General features: G+C 41.8%; 1 protein-coding gene across 1 annotated transcript in view; it reads right to left on the reverse strand.

The window, feature by feature from the left end:
* The window catches only part of scube1 (signal peptide, CUB domain, EGF-like 1), a 250963-nt gene extending 238288 nt beyond the window's left edge, over positions 1 to 12675 (reverse strand). Inside the window, exon 1 of the mRNA XM_078164991.1 lies at positions 12082 to 12675. Within this exon, the coding sequence (XP_078021117.1) occupies positions 12082 to 12115 (34 nt within the window). The 5' untranslated portion in view covers positions 12116 to 12675. The remainder of the gene's footprint in view (positions 1 to 12081) is intronic.
* Between the last annotated feature and the right edge of the window lie 11333 nt (positions 12676 to 24008).

Here is a 24008-nt window from a genome sequence, read left to right on the forward strand (position 1 = left end):
ATTTAGCAAGAATTTGCATGTATTTGTTTACAGTACCGTTTACAGTCAAACATTTTGATGCACTGTAGGCTCAATTTTTGACAAATCAAAAATCTGAGAAACGTAGTTTTTGTAGGACAGTCTGAAGATGCTCTGTAGCAAGTTTGGTGTCTGTAGTGACTGGTCCTGTAGCCACTACTGGATGCTGATTGTTTTTGTTTTGACGTGTACTCGGGCAAGGCAATAAACCAACGAAAACTTCCTTTGCATTTGAAATAATAATGTTCATTTAATTTCTTGCGGAAGCCACATACTTAATACTTGTCCACATAAATTATAAACAGAAAAACGCTCAAGCACAAGCACAGTTGAAAACTGTTTGCTTCTCCCATCTAATCAGGCACACCTGTGCAACACTGAGTAACCTCAAGTAACCTGCCTGACCCCCCCGCCAACATCCGGGTAGGGTCAGTAAACAAAGGAAATACTGCCCCCTGTATTTTCGAGGTACAGAATAATTAAATAAACACAACATGGCTCCTACAGTGTCAATTGAGCAAAAGTTGTGGGAGAAGATAGGTTTAAGAAGTTTTACAGGTTTTGAAAAAAAAACAGAGTGATGAACTTCATAATTTTTAATAGGTTTAAATGTACAAAAGTTTCTTCAGTATTTCTTCAGTTTGATGAAAGTTGTTAAGTTGTAGCACGTATGGTTGATTTGTTATGAATTTTCAAAGTTTTGAACTTTAGACGCTTGCTGTAGGGCCACTATGCAATTGTCAATAATGGTAGCTCCACATTTCCTCCCGACTATAGTCAGATAGGCATTCACAAACAATGCGAATAGTGTGAAAGTCAAAAAATATTTTTTAAAGTACCCGAATCTCCAGCTTGTTTCCTGGGGCCAGGAACAAGATATTCTCGGAATATATTTTGTATGGCCCCAATTTTGACCATAGCATGGCCTTTCGCCTCCCTGCCCATATGACTCTGATAACTGTGTGGTGTGAGGGGAAGACAAATGCATAATTTAGGGTATACTCTGTGTCAGAAGATAATTTGGTTTGTCATGTATGATAACACAATCCATTCCCAGAAAGTGCCATTAAAGCTATAGTTGGTAATCCTGTTCAGAAACACTTTTTGTTATACTCGGTGAAATGGTCCATCCTGAGAGTAGTCAATACATAATGTGTTCAGAAAAAGGAACGAAAAAAATCCGACCTCTGTGGCAGATGCAGGCCTGTAAAAACTCTGACCAATCCCTGCCTCTCTTTGCGAGTGGAAAGAACCAATCAGATGCCTTCATGTCTTGTTCTTATATAGCCTCGCGTCACCAGGCTCTTCATGTACGGGGAAGAGCCTGGTTTCCATTCACTCTGAATTTTGTCTGGATTCTGGTTCCGGTCTAGAGAGCAGATCTGGAATTCACCAAATTCACCAAAGGAAAAGTGTTCTCCAAAGTAAAACTTTAAATTCTGCCATCGATTTACAATAAAAGAAAAAGGTTAACTTAATGGCTTGGGGCTTTTCTTGTAAATCATATTCTTTAAATTAAAAAGTTTCACTGTATTTTTATTAGCTTGGTGCTTTTATTTTGACGGAAAGGCACATCCATCGAATTCTGGATCCTGTCTCTCTCGCCCTTGTTCCGGTTCCTTACCAAAACGGCCACAAAATGGTCCCAGACTAGTCCTTATCGCTCTGGTCCTGCCCACGCCCCCCTCTGTCCCTCCCTCCCTCCTCCCTGCGTGCACTCATCATGTGTCACTGTTGCCGGAAATATTCAGCACACTCCTCAGCAGAAATACAGAGTTAGCAGGAGAATAAGTTTGCTGAACAAATGAGAAATGAGAAAATGCAGCCAAAAGTACCACTTCCAGCGTTACTTGTAATGGTTCGCCCTGCTAAACAGGCTAAGAAAAGAAAGTCGGAGGCAGAAAAGGCTGCAACAAAAAAGGCTTTGGATAAAGCGAGAGGACAAACCAGAGTCAACCAACATCGCAGCTTTTGAACGGTGGAGACAACTGAGGGAGCTGAAGGGCCTGAAAAGTGATGCAGAGGTTGCTGTTTTTCTGTTAGACAGGTAATTATTTGTTTTGCTTCGGGGGGATTTGTTATTTTCATGGAATATGTAACGTTAGCCAACTTAGCTACTTTTGTAGCTCGTATTAGCCCAATGCTAACATTAGCTTCTCTGTCGGTGTACTGCAGGATGCGTGTTCAAGTTTGTGGGGGCGTGGCTTTGGACGGAGCACTGACGGGAGGGGGAGGAGGGTGGTGGAGCTTAGAGGAGCAGAGCCAGCACAGCAACAGTTATAAATTGGTGATACATAATCTATCACCACTATAAATTGTTGCAGAATTCTGAGCCTTGGTCAGAGAGAGAGGGACAGAGAGAAATCAAAGGGCGGTTTGGCCTACAAAACAAAATAGCTGACAACAGAGAACTACAAGTTGGCAGAATCAAAGCTGGCTTCAGATCGGGGGAGGTCTTGTCTGACCATGTTGTCAGGACAAAGACAAAGGAAGAGAAGCGAGACTTTGAGTTGTCTCTTTGGGTGTAGCTCTGTTGAAAGCCTATTTGTAAATGAGTCTATGAGAATGTGATATGTGTTGCTGGATTAGTGCAGGGGATGTTTAGTTGCATGCAAGACGTTGTCTGTGAACAGCATTAGCAAATTAAACACTTAGCCTTAGCGAAGACAACTAACTAATGACCTAACTGCAATAATCACAACAATTACTCAAGAAACAGCATTAAATCACATACAACAATTTAAACAGTCTTGCCTGTACAGCTGTGATAAAGCTTTGCCCAGTTGTTACATTACAGATCCTTGAATGGATAGAAGAAAGAGTCGCTTTGTGGTGTGCTGCTTTTGTTAGCCAGCCGAGGAAGGCTGGAAAGAGCTGTGGTTCCACATGTCTTTGTTGTGTCCTTGTTCCAAAGGTGCAGATCCGAGGTAGCTCGGGTCCTTACAGAGTTAGACATTGGGGTGCTAACTCAACTTGGTTCTCCTTGTTGCTGGAAGTTTAGTTGTAAACCTTGTGTTTGCATACTAACATCTCTGGTTTCAGATTTTGGGTCCTGCTGTGGGCATGCAGGTCATGATCCAGGAGAAAGAGAGTCTGTGAGCAAAAAAACATCCAGTAAAGGCAGGCAACTCAAGGTCCAAACAAAAGCAGAACAAAAACCAAACTGAAAACCAACCGATCAAAACACGATGAGCACAGGCATAACGCAGGGATGAATGCAAGAAAGACCACAGAATGCACCCGGGAGGAACACAGGATCAACACAGACGAACTGAACCCAGGATGAACAACAGACAAACTGACAAAAGGAAACACACAGGTATATATACACAGAAAACTAATAACAAGAACAAGAAACAGCTGGAGTAGGAAGACATGAGCAAAGGAGGGAAATGGAGATTGGCTAACGCCAGGGGTGGAGCACACAAGACTAACAGAATAGATGTGAAGAGAAGACTCTGGGAACATAGAAGGACTAACGAGACAGGTGTGACAGAAAACACACAAAGACAGGAAGTAAAACCAGATACGACACATTAGGAGAGAATCTGCAAATTAAAACAGGAAGCAGATTCAACATGAATGAACAACATGAAACAAAGAACACAAACAGAAAACTCCAAAACGAAGTCCATAGGATAACAGAATATGAGCAAACCCAGGATCATGAGAGACCACTTTGGCAAGGTGCTCAATTTTGGGGGGCTTTATAGCATGCAAATGTAGTAAGGGTCTTCATCTGGTGTTTAAATGTCATCATATTAGATTACTTGGAGTTTTACCATAGCAAATGATTATGGTGTTGTTACGTCCATGTGACATGCATCCTTACCCCTTACCCTGAAGGGGTCAGCTCTTATCTTGATGACATATTTGTCTCAGCTGGTTGAGTCCTCAGGATAGCGATTGTGGAGTTTCAACTCCAGCACTTGCTTGACAATGCTGGGATCCATTTTGGTCCACCCTCTGTGTCTCTGTCTCTCCTATACTCCTCCCTACTTCCACCTGCTTTTCACTACAGGCAACAAACATTAATCTTTCTCATCACAAAATATTCTCCACTGTTCATTAATACTCATTCATACAACTTGTACATGACTGCAACTCTCATTTTATAGCGATTTAGATAGCACGCACAGGTATGGGAGACGGACATGATTAGGGACATGAAATAACATTGGTATTGTGTGGCAGTATATCATATGGCAACAATATGTGATGCCTCTATTTTCTAGTATTTTGGATGCATTTAGGTATTATTTCTGTGAATCGTTTATAGATGGCATCTTGGCTTCAAATTCTTCCTGGATGTAACTTTGGAAGGCACCAGTGGAAAGGATTGTTACTTATGTGAATGGATGTGCAGCAAATGATTCCTATCGTGGTGTCTGGAAAGTCACAGTCACATGATTGAATGAATGAATGCGATCAACAGATGGAGTGTTCAGCACGTTTATGGTAAATGGTAAATGGACCTGTACTTGTATAGCACCTTTCTATTCATCTGACCATTCAAAGCGCTTTTTACACTATGAGTCACATTCATCTATTCACACATACATTCATACACAGGCAGCCGAGGCTACCATACAAGGTGCCACCTGCTACTCTTACACACCGATGGAACAGCTCTCGGGAGCAATTTGGGGTTCAGTATCTTGCTCAAGGATGCTTCCAATCTTCTACCTCTGAGCCACAGTCATTTTACTCTCAGTTTATTTCCTGGTTTCTCAAAGGTCACGCCCACAACACATCTGTCTCTATCACCATTTAATTGACCCACCAGTTAATCTGGCACACTAGCAGAGCACCAACATACAGCTTGATGCAGAACCTTCTCAGCCCAGACAAGCCGAAAGACAAGACCTACTTGGAACCGGTGAGCCTGTTAAAAAACACTTTGATCCCAAGCCAAGCGATATTAGACAAAGGTACAAGTTTGATTCCAGAAATCGAAAGGCTAATGAATCAGTGGTGGAGTATGTGGCAGAGTTGTGTCAACTGGCACAGGAATATAACTATGGCGACACCTTACAGCAGATGTTGAGAGACTGGATCATCTGTGGGATTAATAATGACCGTCTTCAAAGATGGCTCCTGGCAGAAGCGATTTGACTTTTGATAAAGCACTGTCAATTGCCTTAGCAGCAGAGACAGCAAACAAAACTGTCTAGGATCTGCAAAATCCTAGCACAACAGCAAGGTCCTATAAGGTAAACAAAGGCTTGCATGAGGCTGGAAGGTTCATGGCAGCTGCGGAGGAGTGTTACCCTTGCAAAAAGACAACACACGGCATCTAAATGTAAGTTTAAACAAGAAAATGTCATGCATGTGGATAAGTGGGGCACATTGCCAGAGCATGTTGTAACAAGACAATGCAAAACAAAGGGAATATAAATTCTACTGATGTAAAGAATAAAAAAGGGTAGAGCTTAAACTACCATTCCCACAAAGTGCAAGAGAAGCAGGCAAGCAGCAAACATGAGGAAGTATTCAAAGAGGAGCTTGGCACACTTAAAGGTACCAAGACCACAATCCACATGAAAGATAACCCTGTCCCTCGTTTCTTCCATTCACAATCTATCCCTTACACCTTGTGAGCAAAAGTGGATGAAGAAATAGACAGACTGTTGAAAGAGGGAATAATCACTCTTATATCCGAAATATTCGGAGTAGGCAGCCCGATTGTATCAATCCTGAAACTTGCTGGAACTGTGGTTAGATTACAAACTCACTTCCACGTTGGAAAAATATCTAATTCCCATAGGAGATGACTTGTTTGCAGCACTGGCAGAGAAAAAAACAGTTTTCCAAACTGGACATGAGCCATGCTTACCAGCAGATACTCCTGGATGACAACTCAAAGAAATACCCGACAGTTAACACCCGCCAGGGACTGTTCACTTACAGCAGACTGCCATTTGGAGTTGCCTCAGCACCCACCATATTCCAGAGGACCATGGAGGGTCTGATAGGGGGAATTCCCCTAGTGGTGGTGCACCTTGATGACATCTTGGTGAATGGAGTGGATGAGGCTGACCACCTAAAAACCCTTGACACAGTGTTAACAAAGGTGGAAGAGGCAGGTTTGAGCTTAAGGAGAAATGAGTGCACCTTCCTGCAGGATGAAGTTGAGTATTTGGGACATAGGATGGACACTAAGGGACTTCATCCTATGGAGAAAAAGGTGAAAGCCATCCAGGAAGCTCCTGCTTCCACAAATGTCACTCAACTTAAGGCGTATCTTGGTTTGTTGAACTACTACAACAAATTCCTGCCCCAACCTGGCAACTCTGTTGGTGCCACTACATAAATTGTTGAGACAAGATGTGCGATGGAAGTGGAAAAAAGAGCAGGAAGAAGCCTTTCAAAAATCCAAGGCCCTGTTGGACAGATCAGATGTGTTGGTTTGTTACTCAGCGGACTGAAATTTAATCATGCCATGCAATGCGAGTGGGCGCTGTGCATGGGCAGACTGGGACACAAATTCAGCCCGGGACATTCAGGCGCACCGGCCCACACACTGGCCCATGCACCGGCCCACACGCTGGCCCACACGTTTCTACCTATAATCCTCTACAGTATATGCTTGTACACGCTACACAAATGCACTGACTAATTATTATACAAAGACATCAGTAAAATCAATGCTAATATTCAGAGACTGATTTAAGATTTTAGATTGTATTTAACTTAAAATATGAGCATATGACTCTGTCCTAATGAATCTAATTTTATGCACAATATAACTGTCTGCCCTGCCCTGCCGAGCCCTGCTCTTGTATTACATAAGCCCAGTTTATATCTCCATGGCTCACAGCCATGAACTAAGGAGGTATAAAATGGGCAATAGGCCCTATAGTCAACTTTTAGTCAACTTATTACTACAACAAAAAAATCCCACTTAATACTACTAAAAAGGTTTTCCTCTGGCTAAAATGTAATGCATAGTAGGCTATGCCTTCACATCACACCTGTCATATTTCTGGTCTCATCCTCCTCCTCATCACGATAGGGGTTAGTCTGTCCCTCAGCTTCATTGTCCTAGGGACTAAGAGCACCACCTAATGTTAATGGCGCTGTCGGCCCCAGCTCCATCCCCATCGTTAGCAACATCAGCAGCGTCAGCCCATCAACCAACGCCGAGGCCAAACAGGTCGGTTTGAAGCACTTTGCTGCCTCTTCTTTTAAAGATTTAAGTTTTTTTATTTGAGTTTTTTCCACGCCAGTCTTTCTTTTTTTAACCGGCTTTATCCATGTTTTCTGTCTGTCTCTTTCTCAGTAACTAGCACTTATGGTCAAACTAGCCTGGTCTGCCATGAGTAATGACTGATGACTGCGGCTGAGCCAATCAGATTTCAAGAAAAACGAGGGCCTCTTTCGTATTGGAAGAGGCCGCTCTTATCTCCTCCTTCAGGCATCAGAACATAAGATTGACACCTACGTTCCCTCTGAACATCTCACAGCAAACAAACAACATGGGAGGGATGTACAGTACTGACAGCTAACATTCACTTGTCTTTTTTTTGTCTTTCTTTGACCACCGGGCCAGCCCCACCGGCCCACACCGGCCCACTTGGTGACCAGCCCATTGGGACTTGTCCCGAACATCCCAATGGCCAGTCCACCATTGGTGCTGTGTTATCCCACTGAATGGAAGACGGAAGTGAGAGACCCATAGGTTTCATGTTGCACACGCTGCAGCCTGCTGAAACAAGATACTCTCAGCTTGACAAAGAGGGCTTGGCAGTCGTGTTTGGTATCAAGTTTCACAAATACATATAAGACTGGGGCTTTACCATCTACACAGATCATAAGCCACTGATCTATCTTTTCAATAAGAAGAAACCCATCCAGGCCTGGAATTTCATCATTTTAGGCGCAAGGCCACTTGGCCTTTTGCGTTGTTAATTTTTTGAGGGCAGAAAGGCCAAAAGCCAGGGCAGCAAGGCCATAAAATAAAACAATGATTTTAAGTCCACGTCCATAATGAATTTAATTTAAGGACTAAGGATGTATAACTATCTGTGAAATGAATAACTAAAACAAGCTCAAGTAATAATAATGAGTATAATAAGTAATAATGTGATTTATTTAATAGCACTAATAAACCCAATGTGTTTTAAATATAGAACAACCAGGTTCATGTATTTATAAGCAAACAATCTTAAATATTAGGCCTAAATATTTTTTGAGTGTACATGATAAACTGATTCACTGAACAAGACTGGCTTACAATTAGCCTATTTTTGATGTGTTGTTAGATAGCTAACAAACTACAGCAGGGATATTCAATTACTGTTTCCACTCTGCCACATTTGAAACCCAGATCATGTCGATGGGCCACATTGTTAGCAGCAAGCAACCGATCCACTTTTTTTTGCATACATATATTTATATACACAGGCATGGCCCTCCTCAACATAATGATGCAGAAACAGACTAAAAGAGAGCTATCACCATAATAAGTGACATTAACAGTATCTAACAACACACACTATCTCTCTTCCAGCATCTCCCTCTCCCCTCTCCTCCACACACACACACACACACACACACTCACACACACACACACACACACACACACACACACACACACACCTCACCTCCTGATGCTTTCCCTATAGGTCAGTTACACAGGATATAGTTTTATAGAGTCCATGGCAGCAACAGTCATGTTTACAACAACAAAGTCACTAGCTAGGGTGAATTCACCTAATGTGGGACATTTTTTGCAATTCAGACTTCTGGTCTATATTGCGATATGAAGCAAACACTTTCAATATACAGTACAGGCCAAAAGTTTGGACACACCTTCTCTTTCAATGCGTTTTCTTTATTTTCATGACTATTTACATTGTAGATTCTCACTGAAGGCATCAAAACTATGAATGAACACATGTGGAGTTATGTACTTAACAAAAAAAGGTGAAATAACTGAAAACATGTTTTATATTCTAGTTTCTTCAAAATAGCCACCCTTTGCTCTGATTACTGCTTTGCACACTCTTGGCATTCTCTCCATGAGCTTCAAGAGGTAGTCACCTGAAATGGTTTTCCAACAGTCTTGAAAGAGTTCCCAGAGGTGTTTAGCACTTGTTGGCCCCTTTGCCTTCACTCTGCGGTCCAGCTCACCCCAAACCATCTCGATTGGGTTCAGGTCCGGTGACTGTGGAGGCCAGGTCATCTGCCGCAGCACTCCATCACTCTTCTTCTTGGTCAAATAGCCCTTACACAGCCTGGAGGTGTGTTTGGGGTCATTGTCCTGTTGAAAAATAAATGATCGTCCAACTAAACGCAAACCGGATGGGATGACATGTCACTGCAGGATGCTGTGGTAGCCATGCTGGTTCAGCGTGCTTTCAATTTTGAATAAATCCCCAACAGTGTCACCAGCAAAACACCCCCACACCATCACACCTCCTCCTCCATGCTTCACAGTGGGAACCAGGCATGTGGAATCCATCCGTTCACCTTTTCTGCGTCTCACAAAGACACGGCGGTTGGAACCAAAGATCTCAAATTTGGACTCATCAGACCAAAGCACAGATTTCCACTGGTCTAATGTCCATTCCTTGTGTTTCTTGGCCCAAACAAATCTCTTCTGCTTGTTGCCTCTCCTTAGCAGTGGTTTCCTAGCAGCTATTTGACCATGAAGGCCTGATTCGCGCAGTCTCCTCTTAACAGTTGTTCTAGAGATGGGTCTGCTGCTAGAACTCTGTGTGGCATTCATCTGGTCTCTGATCTGAGCTGCTGTTAACTTGCCATTTCTGAGGCTGGTGACTCGGATGAACTTATCCTCAGAAGCAGAGGTGACTCTTGGTCTTCCTTTCCTGGGTCGGTCCTCATGTGTGCCAGTTTCGTTGTAGCGCTTGATGGTTTTTGCGACTCCACTTGGGGACACATTTAAAGTTTTTGCAATTTTCCGGACTGACTGACCTTCATTTCTTAAAGTAATGATGGCCACTCGTTTTTCTTTAGTTAGCTGATTGGTTCTTGCCATAATATGAATTTTAACAGTTGTCCAATAGGGCTGTCGGCTGTGTATTAACCTGACTTCTGCACAACACAACTGATGGTCCCAACCCCATTGATAAAGCAAGAAATTCCACTAATTAACCCTGATAAGGCACACCTGTGAAGTGGAAACCATTTCAGGTGACTACCTCTTGAAGCTCATGGAGAGAATGCCAAGAGTGTGCAAAGCAGTAATCAGAGCAAAGGGTGGCTATTTTGAAGAAACTAGAATATAAAACATGTTTTCAGTTATTTCACCTTTTTTTTGTTAAGTACATAACTCCACATGTGTTCATTCATAGTTTTGATGCCTTCAGTGAGAATCTACAATGTAAATAGTCATGAAAATAAAGAAAACGCATTGAATGAGAAGGTGTGTCCAAACTTTTGGCCTGTACTGTACATCCAGTACCATTCTGAAATCCCCAGGTTGTGATCTAATAAAATCAAAAGAAAAAATACTGATATTACATTCCTAAAAGAAATGCTATACATATCAAAATTCTGATTGCCAAGTTGTCTCAGGCAGTCAGCATTTCCTAATGTGGGACAGTCATTTCCCTAATGTGGGACACTGAAAGGTCTGTTTAAAAGTCACCTTAATTCACATAATAAATGCTAATTTTCAAACATGTCTGTTTACTAAAATAACCTTTAATGTTATTGCTGTTAACACACCTTTAACCCTGAGTTGTAGCATGGATTTTGGGACATTCCAGGCCCTGCAACCTCAGTTGTGGGACTCCACCAGCCCCAGCAATCTCTCTGAACTCTGCTATGGCTCCCCTCATTCTGTCTTCCCTCCAGTGGTTGAGCTTTCTTTCCCTTCTTTCTTTCTTTCCCTCATTTCATCTCCCTGCCTTACTCACCTTTGCCATTGTGACCTGAAATACATTCCATTTAATTAATCAGTAATGTGATATCCTGTGCTAACTTCTGAATTTAAACATTTATCATGAACATTATTAAAAAAGTCTAAAGTTAGAAACAAAAAACTCCTAAACCATTTTAGCATTCGATACAATGATACAGCAACTCCCAGTTACTGAAAAATGTTTGCTCTTTATTTAAAATATCCCAAATAATGCATTATAACAATAAAATCATGTAAACAACCATTGCTATTGCTCAGTATATTCAACTACACACAGTTTTGCCTAACAGAAGCACATTTGGAGCTGTCCCACATTAGGCAAACCATACTGTCCCACTTTAGGGAGACATGTTTCCTAAAGTTGGACAGTAGGAATTTTGATTGAAATTCTGAATATTGAGAATATTTTCACCACATTAGGATATTTTGTGATGCATAAACATGTTACAAACACATTCTGATAAACAATTAGCAATATTGTTGTTTTTTTAAGAAATGCATGCCCTTAATATCAACTTTGTCTGAACACTATGTCACTAACCTCTTCGTGGTCTTCACACAGAGTGCTTCCTGTTTGAGGGCTGCCCCGCCCCAACAAATGATTGGACATTTCAGATGTCATGTAATTTTGATCATGTGATATCACAGCTTGTGTGAGCCCACAGTTACATTAATTTTCTTTTGCTAGGGGAAGACCTATCCCTGCTGAAGGTTAAGTGTCCCACATTAGGCAGTGTCCCACATTAGGCGAATTCACCCTATTTAAAACCCAATAATATCTCACTGGAATATAAATATTCCTCCTGACATCACAATACTGAGTGAAGAAGTCACGTTATCTCAGCATGAAGACAAACATCAGTATCAGTCATTCATCCTGCTCTCTGTCCCTCCTCTACTGAGGACACTCACTGTCTGCAGGTCGCTGCCTCAGGTACATGTTCAGATAAAGTGTTAGCCTACATACAGACAGCTTTCATTTTAGTTTGTCTTTAACACTTTGCTGTTAGCACCGCAAGCGCGATGTGTTTGTGTCGCGATCGTAAATCATAATAGCGGTGAATGAGAGACTCTGGACAGAGCAGATTGAAATATGGCTTTCTACATGCGGATCACATGTATTGATAAAGTATTGGCTTTTTACTGGCAGAGGTTTTATCGCACTTACTCACAGTAACAAGCGTAGTTGACGTTAACTAGAGTCATCTTGAAGTTATAATCCCTTCATCTGCGCCGCGGCCTCTCTGCTGTTGAGTTTGTGTGTCTGTGTGCGCGCGGTGTGAGGGGTGACATGCAGAGAGCAGGAGAGAGGCTGCAGAATGATGATGAAACCGAAACTTTAAAAAGTAACGCCGATAATGGCGGGGCTTACTATTAAACTTGCCTTGGGTTGTTTAATACTGGGTCTCGGTACCGATCCCTGCCCGGTGTTTCGGATTTACTCGCGACCCTGTTAACTGGCGACCTTCAGCCGAATGCGTCTGTGGTTGTCGTAGTGACAACAGCTGTTTTCAACCAGGAAGAGAACACGTAGCTGTCCTCGCGAAGGCCTCTTTAGTCAGTTTTTCATAACAATATCAAAACATAGCCGACCTGATCCGTCTTTGGACTCTTGTTGGAGGAACCCAGTCACGGACCGACACTCAGTCGCGGTTTGAATCACACTTGTTATGACGGAATGTTGAAAACAGGAAGAGGCCAAGTTGCTTTTCCTGTAAATCTAACTCCTATCTCGAATAAATTTTCTAAATAGGCCTACACAGTTTCGTCTCTGGTGCCTGCCTAAATAAACATTCGCCATATTTAAGAACCGTTCAGCCCTGTGAAACGTAAAAAAGAATATTTCGAACCCTTGGCTTTATCGGCCTGTAGCACAACAATAAACGTTAGGTTTATGAATTAAGTGGATTTAAAACTGCTGGTTTTTGTATTGGAAAGCAGTGAGATTGTAAAATGTTCCCCAGTGCATGGACAGTGTGGTCACAAGTTGATCTGGCTACCTCCCAATTCGAAGACATAGCTGGCTGTATGTTGTCGTATTTTTAATGGATCTGTCAGTGAAATGGTGTTGTCATAATAGTGCACCATGTTAATTGTGCACTTTCAATTTATTTTTCCATAATGAAGCGGGCTCGAATCCCGTGAAAATATTCTTTTTTACGTTTCACAGGGCTGAACGGTTCTTTAATATGGCACATGTTTATTTAGGCAGGCACCAGAGACGAAACTGTGTAGGCCTATTTGTTTTTTATTATAACGCCGCAAAAACGCCGCTTTTAACGCGGGCAAAGTGCCGTAAAACGCGCTTTTTTTTTTCTTTTTTTTTTACGGCGTTGTAGGGAGGCACAGTAACCACCGCTTTTTACGTCCGAAGAACGCCGTAAATAACGGCGTTTTTCCAGATGATAATGAGCCCTGCCCTCTGTTTAACACAACCAATAAGTTCAATGTTTCTGAAACCAATCAGCGGAGAGCACAGCGAGACCAAAACAATGGATCCACAAGACTTGGCTGCTGTGTTGCTCTTTTGTAGGCCTATTGCTAGAGGAAATTACTAAAATTCAAAGGATTAATTACTGATCTGCATGAAAGTATAATCACTGTGGCTGGAAACGCTGTGCTCAGAATATATCGGTTTATAAAATAAACAAAACCTTAATCATCGTATTGTACATTTAACCGTGAACCAACCAGAAAACTACCTCTGTGAGAGACTTGGGCTTGCTGACTGTGTGTGTCAGCGTCATAAGTTTTTCCCCCTTTGCAGCACTTCTAAAAGTGGTTTGCCTCTAGCTCTGTGTCAAATAATGCCTACAATATTTTTCAAAATGTATGAAGTCCAAATGTGTTACTCGTCATACAATTTCCATTTATTAGTCTTGCTTTTTGTTTTGTTTTAATGTCATAATTATCTGAACAATCTCTAGCTAAAACATTTATTTTGAGATGCTACTCGTTACAGTTATTTCCATGTTCACCAGTAATCATTAGCACAATTTATAATGTAAAACATTACAAGTTGCGCCACATCTGATCTCTGCAAACTGGTGTAGGCGATGTTACACATTTTAACCACAGGGTGGCAGTAGTGGTTGAAACACACACACACACACTAACATGGTTAATACATGTCTATGTCGATATTTTTTACTGTGTGTCAACAAAGTTATTTTTGTGTAAAGCTACAGTGTGTAACTGTAACCCTAACCCCAAAACACCACCTAGAATCACATTTCATTATCCGAAATAACAACCCAGTAGCAGTCCACTTTAAACAGGCTAATCATCCAATTACAGCCTTTAGCTATTGTGGTATAGAAAAAGTAGTCCTGCCTAGACGTGGGGGTGATCTAAAGGAGAAACTTCTTAGATGAGAAGCCTTTTGGATCACAGAACTTCAAACTTTTGGGACTAACTTTGGTCTTAATGATTAATTGGACTTGAGTGTGTTTGTAGAAAAGGCTCCCATATCTAACTTATTGAATTGTTGTTTAATTACTTGTACTATTCTGATTGAAGCTTTTAATGGGATTCTACAAAGAATTAATAGTGTTGTCTGCATTTATGATATGTATTTTTCTCTTTTTCCCAATATTTTTTCGATATATAAGATGTTGGTGAAGATAATATTTATATTTGTGTTTGATCTTTTTTTTCTCTTTTTCTCTATCGCTACATATCTTCTATTGCGGTCCAGAATAAATTGTTATTTGATTGATTTAATGTGTTAATTGCACACACCTGTAATCAACTAATTGCATAGGTGTGCATATTTGACAAGAGGCTATGGCTGAGAACATTACACTGATTATACTGCCAATTATCAGATTCCATCAGGGAGGCTGATCTTTATACTTTTCTCAGGACTTGTACACATAGAGCAGGTGAGGATACCTGGAGGGGGTGTTTTGAGCCTGTTACTGGTCTCATTCTCTCCAGCTTCTTTGTGAACCCGTGGGCTGAAGTCCTTCTTGCTGTCCCTCAAATTTCTTGTAGTAATGGAAAGAAAATTCAAAACACGTCAATTAAATGATCCAGTTTGACCCTGATAACCTCTCCTCTTCCTCCCAGGCTAAGGCAGTGGGAGCACATTCTGATCAAGACAAAGGAGGAGCTGCACACTGTGATGAGCTCCACTAATTCAACTCCCGCTGCCGCCGCCTCCTCCTCGTCCAGACAGCGAGAGACTTCATTCAACCTTTAAAATAATATAATAAAATAGTTTTTGAAGTTTTTCCTGACTTGATTATTGATTGCAGCAGTGTGTGGTGGTGTTCATGTTACTGTTAAAATTCATACCAGATATACTCCATTTAAAAACCAGCAAAGCAAGTCTTAATACATTGTTTAATTTTACATTTAAACTGCACACATTTCAACAATTTACAGCACTGGAAATGTATTTTAAAAAAAAGCTGTGGAGGATGTAAAGGTGAGTCAAGTTTGAATAATAGAAGCTTAATTTCCAGTGCAACATCGTTTTAGTAACTGCAAGAATTATGATGAAATTAAAAATAATGGCTGATTGAGTGTGGTCGACAGATTGAAGCCTTGTAGCTCCAGCAGCTGGGAAAAGCCAGTTTTAACCACTACTGCCACCCTGTGGTTAAAATGTGTAACACCATCGCCTACACCAGTTTGCAGAGATCAGATGTGGCGCAACTTGATACAGTCAGGTCCATAATTATTTGGACAATGATACAGTTGTCGTCATTTTGGCTCTGTACACCACCACAATGGGTTTTAAATGAAACAATGAATACCTGCTTAAAGTGCAGACTCTCAGCTTTCATTTAAGGCTTTTTTCAAAAATGTAGTATGAACCGTGTAGGAATTACAACCATTTCTTCACACAGTCCCCCAACTTTAAGGGCTCATAAGTATTTGGACAAACTAACATAATCATCAATTAAACAGTCAGTTTTAATACTTGGTTGCAAATCCTTTACAGTCAATGACTGCCTGAAGTGTTGGACACATAGGCATCATCAGATGCTGGATTTCTTCCCTGGTGATGCTCTGCCAGCCCTTTACTGTAGCCGTCTGCACTTCCTGCTTGTGTTTTGGGTGTTTTGCCCTCAATTTTGGCTTCAGCAAGAGAAACGCATGCTCAATTGGATTCAGGTCAGATGATATGACTTGGCCATTGCAGAACATTCCACTTCTTTGCCTTAAAAATGTCTTTGGTTGCTTTTGCAGTATGCTTCAGGTGAATGTCCAACTGCACTGTGAAGCATCGTCCAATGAGTTTTGAAGCATTTGGTTGAATCTGAGCAGATAATGGTGCCCCAAACACTTCAGCTTTCCTGCTGCTCTTGTCAGCAGTCACATCATCAATAAATACAAGAGAACCAGTTCCACTGGCAGCCATACATGGCCATGACATAACAGTACCTCCACCATGCTTCACTGATGAGGTGGTGTGCGTTGGATCATGAGCAGTTCCTTCCCTTCTTCCTTCTCTTGTCTTCCCATCATTCTGGTAGTTGATCTTTGTTTTATCTGTCCATAGTATGCTGTTCCACAACTGTACAGGCTTTTTAGATGGTTTTTGACAAACTCTAATCTGGCCTTCCATTTTTAAGGCTAACCAATGGTTTGCATCTTGTCATAAACCCTCTGTATTTATTCTAGTGAAGTCTTGTCTTGCTTACAAGAGCAGCAGGATGAAAGCTGAAGTGTTTGGGGCACCATTATCTGCTCAGATTCAACCAAATGCTTCAAAACTCATTGGACGATGCTTCACAGTGCAGTTGGACATTCACCTGAAGCATACTGCAAAAGCAACCAAAGACATTTTTAAGGCAAAGAAGTGGAATGTTCTGCAATGGTCAAGTCATATCATCTGACCTGAATCCAACTGAGCATGCGTTTCTCTTGCTGAAGCCAAAACTGAGGGCAAAACATCCAAAACACAAGCAGGAAGTGCAGACGGCTGCAGTAAAGGGCTGGCAGAGCATCACCAGGGAAGAAACCCAGCATCTGATGATGCCTATGTGTCCAACACTTCAGGCAGTCATTGACTGTAAAGGATTTGCAACCAAGTATTAAAACTGACTTTTTAATTGATGATTATGTTAGTTTGTCCAAATACTTATGAGCCCTTAAAGTTGGGGGACTGTGTGAAGAAATGGTTGTAATTCCTACACGGTTCATACTACATTTTTGAAAAAAGCCTTAAATGAAAGCTGAGAGTCTGCACTTTAAGCAGGTATTCATTGTTTCATTTAAAACCCATTGTGGTGGTGTACAGAGCCAAAATGACGACAACTGTATCATTGTCCAAATAATTATGGACCTGACTGTATGTTTTACATTATAAATTGTGCTAATGATTACTGGTGAACATGGAAATAACTGTAACGAGTAGCATGTCAAAATAAATGTTTTAGCTAGAGATTGTTCAGATAATTATGACATTAAAACAAAACAAAAAGCAAGACTAATAAATGGAAATTGTATGACAAGTAACACATTTGGACTTCATACATTTTGAAAAATATTGTAGGCATTATTTGACACAGAGCTAGAGGCAAACCACTTTTAGAAGTGCTGCAAAGGGGGAAAAACTTATGACGCTGACACACACAGTCAGCAAGCCCAAGTCTCTCACAGAGGTAGTTTTCTGGTTGGTTCACGGTTAAATGTACAATATGATGATTAAGGTTTTGTTTATTTATTTTATAAACCGATATATTCTGAGCACAGCATTTCCAGCCACAGTGATTATACTTTCATGCAGATCAGTAATTAATCCTTTGAATTTTAGTAATTTCCTCTGGCAATAGGCCTACAAAAGAGCAACACAGCAGCCAAGTCTTGTGGATCCATTGTTTTGGTCTCGCTGTGCTCTCCGCTGATTGGTTTCAGAAACATTGAACTTATTGGTTGTGTTAAACAGAGGGCAGGGCTCATTATCATCTGGAAAAACGCCGTTATTTACGGCGTTCTTCGGACCGTTATTACGGCGTAAAAAGCGGCAGTCACTGTGCCTCCCTACAACGCCGTTTAAAACAAAAAAAAAAAACGCGTTTTTAAGGCTCCCCGCAAAAGCGTCGGAAAAAGCGCCGCTTTAGAGAAGTAAAGCGCCGCTTTTTGCAGCGTTATAATTAAAAACGGCCGTAAAAAGTGGCGTCTTCAGACATTTAGCGTTGAAATAGTGGCGATATATGGCACTTTCTGCTTTCCATACTCGTGGCGGGCGTATGGTGCGTCGCGACCGGCTTGAGGCGGAGCAGGCTCACGGCTTATGTGTTTGCCACTTTATTTTTCATTTTAACCCACACCATGATCTTTTCCTGACCCTAACCAAGTGGTTTTTGTGCCTAAACCTAACCAGACCTTAACCACAGGGCATCATGATGATTTCGGAACGGACTTCGGAACAATGAGTTTAATATGGTCGGAGCAATGGGATATCGAACCAATGGGCTGTTGATTCGGCAGTTCCTGAATCAGACCCCCCACTGGTGATGTACGCATCGTCTCATTTGATGTTGCTCAATAAGAGTCCAGAATGTCATCGCATTATTTTTTTTCTCAATAGATGCAGGTGTCAAAGCCGTGTTGACAGGAAAGAGAGAGAGGAGAAAACCGCAAAATCACCTGGGGGCAGTGCGGGTGGGGCATCAAGGCCAAATGAGGTGGGCACGAGGGTCATGGCCTTCGTGGCCCTCGTGAAATTCCTGCCCTGAACCCATCCCATAAATGGGTTCCCCAAGAGTGCAGAGATGGGCTGTGCGCCTGAGCGCCAATAGGGACAACATCGTATACAGACCAGGAAAACACCACGCCAATGAGGATGTGTTAAGCAGACTGCCAGTTTCTGAAACAATGAGCAAGGAGGAGAGAACAGAACAAGTCTTGATGATGGATCTGCTAGATGAGACGCTGGTGGACACAAACCAAACAAGAAGCTGGACAGCTAAGGATATAATATTGCCCCAAGTCCATGCATATGTCCTCAAAGGCTGGCCTGCAGAAACAGGCATCCATTTCAAGGCTTATCATCAGCGGAGAATGGAGTTGAGTGTGAGGAATGGTTGTGTGCTCAGGGGAGTAATCAAACCTACGAAAAGGAGAGACAGAATGCTAAAACTACCACACCAAGCAAATGCTGGCATGTCAGAGATGAAAGGCCTGTCCAGGTCTTATCTGTGGTGGCCAGGAATGGATCAGGATTTGGAAAAGGCAGTGCAGTCGTGTGAGGAGTGTCAGGCCCACCAAAAGACACTGTCAAATGCACCGTTACACCCATTGGAGTGGCCAGAGTCGCCATGGTCCAGAATTCCTTTGGACTATGCAGGCCCCTTCCAAAGAGAAATGTTCCTACTGATAGTGAATGTGCACTCAAAGTAGATTGACATTTACCCCATGAAGACATCCACATCACAGGCTACCATAGAGAAACTATGTCAGAGTTTCAGTGTTTTTGGCTTATCAAAAAGGTTGATGTCTGACAATGGTACAAGTGCAGAGTTTGAGTCATTTATGAAGAAAAATGGAATTCGCCATGTGAGGTCAGCACCATTCCATCCATCCTCTAATGGGTTGGTTGAGAGGGCGGTCCAAACCTCCAAGGGGGGATAAAAAAGATGAAAGGAGAGACAGTTCAAACTAGACTGTCTAGTTTTCTGTTCTGTTATCATATACCTTCAGATCAACGCGGGGAAAACCAAAGAGTTGATGGTGGATTTCCGCAGGTGCAGACTCCTCCCCCCAACACCGGTGAACATCCAGGGAAAGGACATTGAGATGGTGACATCTTATAAGTACCTGGGTGTTCATCTTAACAATAAACTGGACTGGACTAATCACGTAACAGCACTGTACAGGAAAGGCTAAAGCAGACTCTACCTGCTGAGGCAGCTCAGGAATTTTGGAGTGCAGGGGGTGCTCCTGAAGACCTTCTTTGACACTGTGGTGGCATCAGCCATCTTTTACGGAGTGGTCTGCTGGGCAGCAGCGTCTTGGCTGCAGATAGGAAGAGACTGGACAAGCTGATCAAGAAGGCCAGCTCTGTCGTGGGATGCTCTCTGGACTCTGTGCAGGTGGTGGGAGACAGGAGGATGACAGCCAAGCTGTCATCTCTGAGGACTAACGACGCCCATCCTCTGCAGGAGGAGATAAAACCTCTGGAGAGCTCCTTCAGTGATAGACTGATTCACCCAAAGTGTGTGAAGGAACGCTATCGCAGGTCCTTCCTGCCTGCTGCTGTCAGGCTACATAACCAGCACTGCTCACAGTAAACTGCACCATGGACACTTCATGGACACTATGGACACTTTATAAACACCACAGCTGTTTGCTGTTTTCTGCACATACAATCACTTGCACTAGATGTGCTCTCTTTAATCCACTGCTCATTTTTATTCACAGCTCATTATTATCCACTTCTCATTATTATTATTATTATTAGTAGTAGTAGTAGTATTTATCACCGTTTCTTGTATTTTTGTACTTTATTTTGCATGCCTAGTTTTTAAGTTTTAAGTTTTTTAAGTTTAAATTTTGAAATTTTTAATCTGACTCTTTCTCCTTGACTGCTGTAACACTGGAATTTCTAAATTGTGGGATCAATAAAGGTGTATCTTATCTTATCTTATCTTATCACACCTCATGTTATGACAGGCATGTCACCTGCAGAGCTGATGATGTCACAGAGACTCAGATCTGTTGTGGATTTAGTTGTGTTTAGTCAGTTTACAGTGCAAAGAAAGAAAGAATATAGACCACTGGTCAGCTTATATACAGTAGCCTACACAGTAAAGTGCATAGCAGATAAATAAATAAATAAATAAATAAATAAACAAACAGGTACAAAATAGTAGCAATGGAAGTTTTAAACCACAGTGCAGTTACCTCCTCCGATCTGCAGCGTTTAGAGCCCGGATGGAGAGAGGCACAAAGGAAAATTTGTATCTGTTTTTAGTAGCTGGGGGAACATTTAGGCGGAGGCCAGAAGGAAGAAGCTTATATTCCTGATGAGTATCATCCCTACGAATGGACGTTGCTTTCTTGAGCACCTGGGTGTTAAAAATTTCGTCCAGACTGCTGAATTTCACCCCAGCTACTTTAGAAGCAACACGCACAATTCTCCCTAGGGAGTTCCTGTCCTTGCTGGCAAGGTTTCCATACCAACAAATGATAGAAAAAGAAACAACAGATTCGCTAAAAGCACTGTAAAACATTTTCATCAGGCTCCTATCTACCTGGAATTTGACGAGCTTCCTCAGACAAAAGAGGCCTTGCTGACCTTTTTTGCAAAGCATATCACAGTTCACATCAAATTTGAGCGTGTTATCAATTATAGTGCCAAGATATTTCTAATTGGTCACCAGCTCAACTGGCTGATTGTGAACGACACTACATTGAGGAACTGGAGATGGTCGTCTAAAATCAATACAAACCTCCTTTGTTTTAGAGACATTGATTTGGAGGAAGGATTCTTCGCACCAAGATATAAAATCAACAAGAACCTGGCCGTGACCAACTTCATCATCCCGAAGCAGGCTGACGATACCAGAATCATCTGTGTACTTTATGATGAATCTGTCGATATGGTGGCTAAAACAATCTTCAGGTCCTGTGTCATACATGGTCAGCGTGGGGAGAGCAGTCTGCCCTGCATGTCCCGGTCCAGATAGACTCATGTCATTGAATCCATGAAAGACATAAACCTGCTCACATCAGAGACTTTGCTAGTTAGAGTGAGATCCCTCCTAGGAAAAGGGCAACAATGCACTCTGATCTCACTGGAAGGAGGAACCTTCCAAGGTAGATACTGAAAAAAAAAATCAAAAGAGTTCTAGTTTTGTGACCATTGTCATGCTGATGAATATTATGTACTAACAGTTTTAGTTATTTGACATTTTCTAGAAGTGATGAATTGTTGACTTAAAGGTGGAGGAGATGTGGTATCTTAACATTTATACTGTTATTTCCTAATGATAAACAGTGGCGTGCACAGACTTTTTGAAGGGCAGGGGCGAAAAGAGAAAAAAGGGCACAAACAGCGTGTTCTCGCCACTGAAGAGGGAGAGAGAGTTCCGCGTGTTTTCGAGGGCACTTTAGACATGTTTATATGTTATACAAATGGCACATTATATAACCTTAAAACAGACTAACTAGACAGACTACTCAAGTTAGTTTGTAGTTAGGATCAGCATCCACAAGAACTGTGTGATTCAATGTTGGACTGTGAAGAACACACAGACACATGGATGTATAAAGGAAATAAATCCCTGGGGGGGTCTGGGGGTCCTCCCCCAGAACATTTTCAATTAAGTAGATGCCATTTCCTGTATTCTAGTGCATTTTAATACCATATTAGTAGGGGAGACTGGGGTAAGTTGAGCCAAAGGGTAAGTTGAGCCACCACTTGTTGCTAGGAAACTGTAAATAAAATTGAGCATGTGACCAAATATTTAGGAGGAAGGCATCATTTTATGGAGTCTGTGAAGGTAAGAACCACATGAGTTAAGTGGTTAGAGATTTATGTCCTAAAAAGCATTTTTCACTCATGAAAGTGAATTTAGTCTATCATAAGTTTCATGGGGATTGTGTTTAGACCAAAATAGATCATTTTTAATTGTTTTACACATCAATTGTGGTATCTATTAACTACAAAATGAGGTAGTACAGCTAGCATGAAAGTGCACCATTTCAGCTGTGGGGGCTAATAAAGTCAATATGGTAGCTATGGGGTAAGTTGAACAATTTGAACAGGGGTAAGTTGAGCTGTAAGTTTCTGAGAAGAGGCAAAGCTGGATATGGTAAACCAAGCTTTACTTTCAAGGAGAAAGATGAAGGATTCTTCCCAAGAAGCGATGTAATCGCAAAACTCCCCAAACCTCAGAGTCCCAGCAGTTTGTATTCCCTGCAACCTGGACAGGTGGGATATTGAGTAAAGGGGCAGGTGGGATATGGATGGAAGGAGGGAGGGGGATGGATGGAACGAGAGTAAGATGGAGGGAGGAGTTTAGAGAAGATGAAGGAGGACAGGGATGATGAGAGAATGAGAGTTTTGGTTCAGAATGCTCAAATGTGTTAATTAACAAGTTCAAATTATTATAATACCTTCATTTCCACAATTTGCCCTCCTGTTAGCAAGGACACCAAACTAGGATTCACGTCTACAGATTTAGTTCAATGTCTTCTTTCCAAAAACACAGCTGTTAAGGTTCTCTTGCTAAGCGCATTTTAAGGCATTCTCAGGCCTATGTTAAAATATTTTGAAGTTGTTATATGCAATAATAATTTAAAAAAAGATTTGTACCTGTTGAATTGTGTATTATAAACAAAAATACACATGGATTTGAAGAAGCATCTTATTTAATTCAGTACAGACATATATAACTGGAATATCTTAACCCAGGGAGGGAGGGAGAGAGAAAGGGGGAGGAGAGAAGGTGAGGTGGGGGGAAAGGGGGGTAGGAGGGAGGGCGGGGGGAGGGAAGGAGGGAGATGGCTGAACTTACCCCACTCCTATGCTCAATTTACCCCAGACACGGGGTAAGTTGTGCCACGAGACCACTTTTTTTGGACATGCTATATTATCAAAACAGTTATGTTTACACTCATTCTGTTTGTTTGTAGGGACGCACAACATCCTGAAATATATGCACATATATTAGTTAGCAACAAAACTATAATAGCCTTGATGTAGTGATCCTGAATATGAAAAGTGGCTCATCTTACCCCGGTCTCCCCTACCAGATAATCCAAACTGGTTCTGTGAGATATAGTTCTGGCTCAATATAGAGGGCACTTATGCATGCGTTTTACCACCCAAGAGGGCAATTTATCATGTTTTCACCAGCCAAGAGGGCAGTTTAATGTGTTTTGCCAACCAGGAGGGCACTTTAGCGTGCATTTTGGTTCCCAGGAGGGCAATTTAGCATGCGTTTTGGTTCCCAGGAGGGCAATTTAGCGCACGTTTTGGTTCCCAGGAGGGCAATTTACCACGTGTTTTGGCTCCCAGGAGGGCACTTTAGCGTGCGATTTGGTTCCCAGGAGGGCAATTTAGCGCGCATTTTGGCTCCCAAGAGGGCACTTTAGCGAGCTATTGATATTGATTATGATATGGGTTATGCCTAAA

Source organism: Epinephelus lanceolatus, chromosome 23 (genome assembly GCF_041903045.1).
Source record: "Epinephelus lanceolatus isolate andai-2023 chromosome 23, ASM4190304v1, whole genome shotgun sequence".
NCBI lineage: Eukaryota > Metazoa > Chordata > Actinopteri > Perciformes > Serranidae > Epinephelus > Epinephelus lanceolatus.